This window comes from Cyprinus carpio, chromosome A7 (assembly GCF_018340385.1).
Source record: "Cyprinus carpio isolate SPL01 chromosome A7, ASM1834038v1, whole genome shotgun sequence".
NCBI lineage: Eukaryota > Metazoa > Chordata > Actinopteri > Cypriniformes > Cyprinidae > Cyprinus > Cyprinus carpio.
Window position 1 is genome coordinate 5,735,985 of NC_056578.1, and position 6,343 is coordinate 5,742,327.

At 44.6% G+C, this 6,343-nt stretch overlaps 1 protein-coding gene across 1 annotated transcript in view; it reads left to right on the forward strand.

Moving 5' to 3' along the window:
* LOC109085199 (serine/threonine-protein kinase Nek1-like) overlaps positions 1–6,343 on the forward strand; it is a 68,860-nt gene that overhangs the window by 53,100 nt on the left and 9,417 nt on the right. Inside the window, exons 6-8 of the mRNA XM_042759275.1 lie at positions 2,632–2,693; positions 2,801–2,887; positions 2,991–3,045. Coding sequence (XP_042615209.1) covers positions 2,632–2,693; positions 2,801–2,887; positions 2,991–3,045 — 204 coding nt within the window. The remainder of the gene's footprint in view (positions 1–2,631; positions 2,694–2,800; positions 2,888–2,990; positions 3,046–6,343) is intronic.

A 6,343-nucleotide genomic window follows, 5' to 3' on the forward strand; every position in this document is an offset into this window, starting at 1 on the left:
AAATACCTGGGGTTATGTTTGTTTTCTTCTAAAAGAGACAAAAAGTAATCAGATTTAGCAGTTTCTAATGCTTTTCTGTAAGATAGGTTACTTTCCCTCCAAGCAATACGAAATACCAATGTTTTCCTCCAGCTGCGCTCCATTTTCCGGGCTAAAGAATAAAGAAATTATTATCTCCAATGAAATAAGAAAATGAAATGAGGATATGATTGTTCTTTTTTAAACCTTCAATATAAAATGTCCCTCTTTTAAAAAGGAAGATACTGTCAATTCTGTACTATATATAAAAATGCACAGACAACACTTTAAACCCTATTAACCTTCAATTGGATTAATTCATAAAACCTCGATGAATCAACTTCAAAATCACTTAAAACAACATACTTTGTGGGCCCACACACACCTTAATGCAATCTAAAACTGCCAAGTAAAATTATTATAAAACTAAATACCGTAGCAGGCCTGATGTGATGCTTGTGTTCGTTGTGGCCCAAAAGTAATGGCCGTTTCACTCGTCAATGAGCAAACAAAAGGAACAATACCTTGAGATAACGTTTCTGTCCAGTCCTTCTCCAACAATCACATGAACAGGCTCGGCATCCGATCAACATTTCAGCACGAACTCCATTGGTTTCTCTTTTCTCCTCACAGTTTCAGTAAAACCCACGAGAGAAATCCTGGTAAATCCAAGCTCAGTCTTAAACAAATTAAGAGTTTCTCACTGTTTTTACATAATAACCACTCTTCTTCACGGTTTCTTTATTTGTTTTTAACAGCAGAATTAATATTGATAAATTTATGGATAAATATACATATAAACCGCTGTACCGTGCTAATCATACAGGTGCATCGCAATAAATTAGAATGTCGTGGAAAAGTTAATTTATTTCAGTAATTCAACTCAAATTGTGGAACTCGTGTATTAAATAAATTCAACGCACACAGACTGAAGGAGTTTAAGTGTTTTTGGTACTTTTAATTGTGATGATTTTGGCTCACATTTAATAAAAACCCACCAATTCACTATCTCAACAAATTAGAATACTTCATAAGACCAAAAAAAAAAAAAAAAAAAATAGTGAATTGTTGGCCTTCTGGAAAGTATGTTCATTTACTGTACATGTACTCACTTGGTAGAGGCTCCTTTTGCTTTAGTTACTGCCTCAATTCGGCGTGGCATGGAGGTGATCAGTTTGTGGCACTGCTGAGGTGGTATGGAAGCCCAGGTTTCTTTGACAGTGGCCTTCAGCTCATCTACATTTTTTGGTCTCTTGTTTCTCATTTTCCTCTTGACAATACCCCTTAGATTCTTTATGGGGTTCAGGTCTGGTGAGTTTGCTGGCCAATCAAGCACACCAACACCATGGTCGATTAACCAACTTTTGGTGCTTTTGGCAGTGTGAGCAGGTGCAAAATCCTTCTGGAAAATGAAATCAGCATCTTCAAAAAATGTGTCAGTAGAAGGAAGCATGAAGTGCTTCAAAATTCTTTGGTAAACGGGTGCAGTGACTTTTCAAAAAACACAATGGACCAACACCAGCAGATGACATTGCACCCCAATTCATCACAGACTGTGGAAACTTAACACTGGACTTCAAGCAACTTGGGCTATGAGCTTCTCCACCCTTCCTCCAGACTCTAGGATCTTGGTCAATGAATGTTTGTGGCTTACCCTCCTTGTGAAGGGTGTCAATGATTGTCTTCTGGACAACTGTCAGATCAGCAGTCTTCCTCATGATTGTGTTAGGTAGTGAACCAAACTGAGAGACCGTTTTGCAGGCTCAAGAAACCTTTGCAGTTGTTTTATGCCATGTTCCAGGCAACCTGTAACCCGTGTTTTTCCAAACTTCTACCAGTGAAAGTCAAACCTGTGACTTCCCACCCGTGAACTCGTACTAGATCGATGTACTCCCAGTTCTGAGCTCTGACATCACATATCCCGCGAAACAACAATGGCAGCCCCTACGGATAATATTGCCTATGGATGCTGTGTTTATGCAAGTGGTACACAGTGAGAAATAGACTTTAGAACAATATAACTTTGCAATAAAATTAATAATCTAGCTACAATTCCTTGCGCTCAAGCAGTTTGGTGTGACTTGCCTGGAATGCTACAAAGTCGTGAGTCGTGACTTGTGAGCTCAAAAACCGGCCTGGAACGTAGCATTAAATTGATTAGCTGATTGGCATGTCACCATATTCTAATTTGTTGAGATAGTGATTTGGTGGGTTTTTTGTTAAATTTGAGCCAAAATCATCACAATTAAAAGAACCAAAGACTTAAATTCAGTGTACACAGACTGAAGTAGTTTATCTAATACACAAGTTTCACAATTTGAGTTGAATTACTGAAATAAATGAACTTATCCACAACATTCTAATTTATTGAGATGCACCTGTATCTCTGACAGACTCTATTGCCTTCAAACATAAACTTTCAAACTAGTTCAGACTGAAAACTGTCAAACTTAAAACTTTTTGAACTTCTTAAACTTTTTGGTCCGGCTTTCTCATGTCAACTTAAAGTTTGTCTTGACAATTTTTTTTTAATCTAGTTTAAATCTAATAATGCAGCTATAACCAAAGCTTTGCTAAAATGAAATTGACTAAATGTGTGTTGTCTTATGACAGAGTGTATTTTTCACTGCATGTGGAACCATTCGTCTGGGAGAGTTTGGAAAGATTCATGAATGGTACTGTATGTGCTCATTTAATTCAAAGTGTGACTTGACTATTCAACTATTCAACATGTACTACATGAAATATTGTGATCTGTACCATGTATTTCTGTTCCTATCAGGTCCACTGATGCACAAACAACAAAAACTGAAGATCTCTCATACGTTGCACCTGAGATTTTGAGAGGCGAATCTTATGATGACAAATCGTAATGAACATAATATATTTCTGATGTTTATGCTATTATGACTAAACAATTTCCATAGCTGTATATTAAAACTTTATCCTTCATGATCTTCACTTCTTTACAGTGAAATCTGGAGTCTGGGCTGTATCATCTATGAGATGTGCATGCAGAAGTGTGCTGTAAGTTTGTTTTTCTTTTAACAGATATTGAGCATGCTTAGATCAATGTTAAGCTATAATAAAACATCTCGGTTACATATGGTAACCCTCATTCCCTGAACGAGGGAACGGAGAATCACGTCGGTGACCGACGAATTTGGATATAGCTTCGATAGACCAATCTCCTTCGAGTGTGAACTAAATGAGCCAATGCACACTGGCATGCAATTATTGCATCCAGCTGCTGCTGATCACAGCGTGAGTATGATAAGGCAGCAGGTGCAATGCATACCAGGTTTTTGCTGAGGAGCGGAGCCGGTGACCCGGCCACTTAGCAGTGGGACAGCAACCATGGCACAGGGGCATGACGTCTCCGTTCCCTCCTTCAGGGAACAAGGGTTACCATATGTAAACTGAGACATTCCCTTTCAGTCGGTCATGCTTGACGTCATGTCCAACGAATTGGGATACTTACCAAAGCGCCATGGGTGCTGCCCCTTACAGTGCTCTCAGTGAGCCATCTGTGCCCCTATTTGGTGTAGGCCAGGGCTCGGAACAAGTAGTGAAGTGAACGTGACATACAGCCAAGTATGGTGACCCATACTCTGAATTTGTGCTCTGCATTTAACCCATCCAGTGTGCACACAATGTGCCTTGCTTAAGGGAACCTCAGTCGTGGTATTGCCGGCCTGAGACTCAAACCCACAACCTTAGGATTAGGAGTCAAACTCTCTAACCAGTAGGCCATGACTTCCCCATTAAAAATACCTCTTCAAAAGTTGTGTGACTCGGGATATAAAAGGATCTCGAGACAGGAAACCTCCAAGAGGCGATCGCAGTCTAAACCATCCAACCAAACACGTGATCTTAGCCAAAAGGCCGAGAAGCGAAGTAGTTCCACTCACCATTGTCAAAGCACTTCCTCACTGGGTGAGATCGGATAACACTGGGAAAATGTACCCATTCCACTTAAAACAGGGATGCTGCGGAAGCCCCATCCTTCCCAAAGGAATTTTCAGAAGCAAATACACATATAGAATCTGTTTAGGTGTATATGGAGAAATTGGAAGTGATTGTAACCCTCTTGGGAAGGCAGAAGTCTGCCGGGAAAACACAGGCTCTAAAGCTATACCGTGCACTATAGACATAAGAGTACCGCTTAGGTCTCAAAATGGAACCCAGCCTTCCACGGTTCTCACGGATTCATCGTGAAGGCCTGGCGCTGGACGTTCCGCCATGTCCGGCTGCCGAAGGTAATAGAGGTCTTAACAGATCTCAACAGTGTCTACAGTATTGACAATCTGGAGCAGTTTTAGCAACCCTACACTAACTGGGGCCCTCTCTGTGCCACTACCCATTTGAGGTGAGAACACAGGAGGATAGCGGCTCAGAATCTAGTGAATGTGTTAGGGGTCGCCCAGCCCACAGCTCTACAAATATCAAGGCAAGGTGCCATGAGCCAGTGCCCAGGAGGATGCAACACTTCTAGTTGAGTAAGCTCCCAACCTGAATGAGCAGGGCACACCCTGTGCCTGATAAGCCAGGGCGATGGCATCAACAAACCAGTGGGCCATCCTCTGCTAAGAGACGGCATTCCCCTTCTGCCGGCCTACGTAACAGAAAAAGAGCTGGTCTGAGGTCCTGAAGCTTTGTGTCCGGTCTACGTAGCATCTTAAATTCTTGGATGGGACAAAGCAAAGCCAGGGCTGGGTCTGCCTCCTCCGGGGGCAGCGCTTGCAGGTTCACCACTTGGTCTTTGAAGGGTGTAGTGGGAACCTTGGGCCCGTAGCCGGGCCGGGACCTTAGGATTACCTGGGAGTCAGCCGACCCAAACTCTATGCACGAATCGTCGACCGAAAATGCGTGCAGGTCCCCTACCCTCTTGATGGAGGCCATTTCAAGCAGGAGCAGAGTTTTCAATGAAAGAAACTTGGGCACTGCTGTAGTGATTTTAGCACTAGAGACAGATCCCAAGAGGGTATAGAGGGGGGCCGGGAAGGATTTAACCTCCTGGCCCCTCTAAGGAACCTGATGAAGAGGTCATGCTTATCCAAAGACTTCCCATTCACAGGGTCATGGTACGCAGCAATAGCTGCAACCTGGACTTTGAGGGTGGAGGGAGACAGCCTTCACCCCTGCCCTTGCTGCAGAAAGGAAAGCACTACTGCAATCGGGCATCTCCGGTGGTCTTCTCGGCGAGAAGAACACCACTCGACGAACAGGTTATACTTCAAGGCATAAGCGTGTCTTGTAGACAGTGCTCTTGCTGAAATGATGGTGTTCACTACCTCCTGGGACATGGAGTTTCCAAAGGTCTGGATGTGGGTGCCAAACGGTGCCTCGTCTCTGAGTCAGTAGATCCTTCCTCAGAGGAATCGGCCAAGGAGGGGCTGTCACGAGGAGCACTAGTTTGGGGAAACAGGTCTGAGTGGGCCAATACGGTGGCACAAGAAAGACCTACTCCTCGTCCTCCTGGACTTCGCACAGTGTCTATGTGAGAAAGCTCACTGGGGGAAACGCATATTTGCATAGGCCCCGCGGCCAGCTGTGTGCCAGTGCATCCGTGCCAACTGTCCGTGAACAACTGGCAGTGAGAGGTCTCTGGAGAACTGAGTGGCTTCGAAACGACTTTAAATCATCTTGACCATCTGTGGATGGAGTCGCCATTCTCCTGGGAGCATTGCTCGAGACAGCTTGTTGGCTGTACAGTTGAACAGGCCCGGAATGTGAACAGCACGAAGTGACCTCAGAACCTTCCGACTCCAAAGGAGAAGATGGCGGGTGAGTTGCGGCATGCGACGGGAGCACAGACCACCTTGTCGGTTGATGTACGCAACAGTTGCTGTGCTGTCCGTTTGGACCAGCACGTGCTTGCCTCATAAACGTCCTTTGAGATGATTCAAGGCAAGGCATACTGCCAACAACTCTAGGCAGTTGATGTGCCAATGCAGCTGCGGGCCCATCCAAACCACTGAGACTGCATGCCTGTTGTACGTGGCCCCCCAGCCAGTGGTAGAGGCATCAGTGTAAACCATAGCATGCCTGGAGATCTGTTCTAGGGGCACCCCTGCCCGGAGGAACGTAAGATCTGACCACGGGTGAAGGTTTGGCGACAGGCCTGTGTAACTTGGACCTGGTGAGTGCCGCACTTCACCTCCACTCCACCTGTAGTAATGCCATAGCGTGTAAGGTGGAAGCAGCTTCCCCGCAAGCCATATATACAGTAGGTAGACATCCAAAATGGGTAATACTGCCGCCGCAGGGCCGCGGCATTAACTGCAAGTCAGTCGCGTGTTAAAATCATTCGCGAAACTACCCC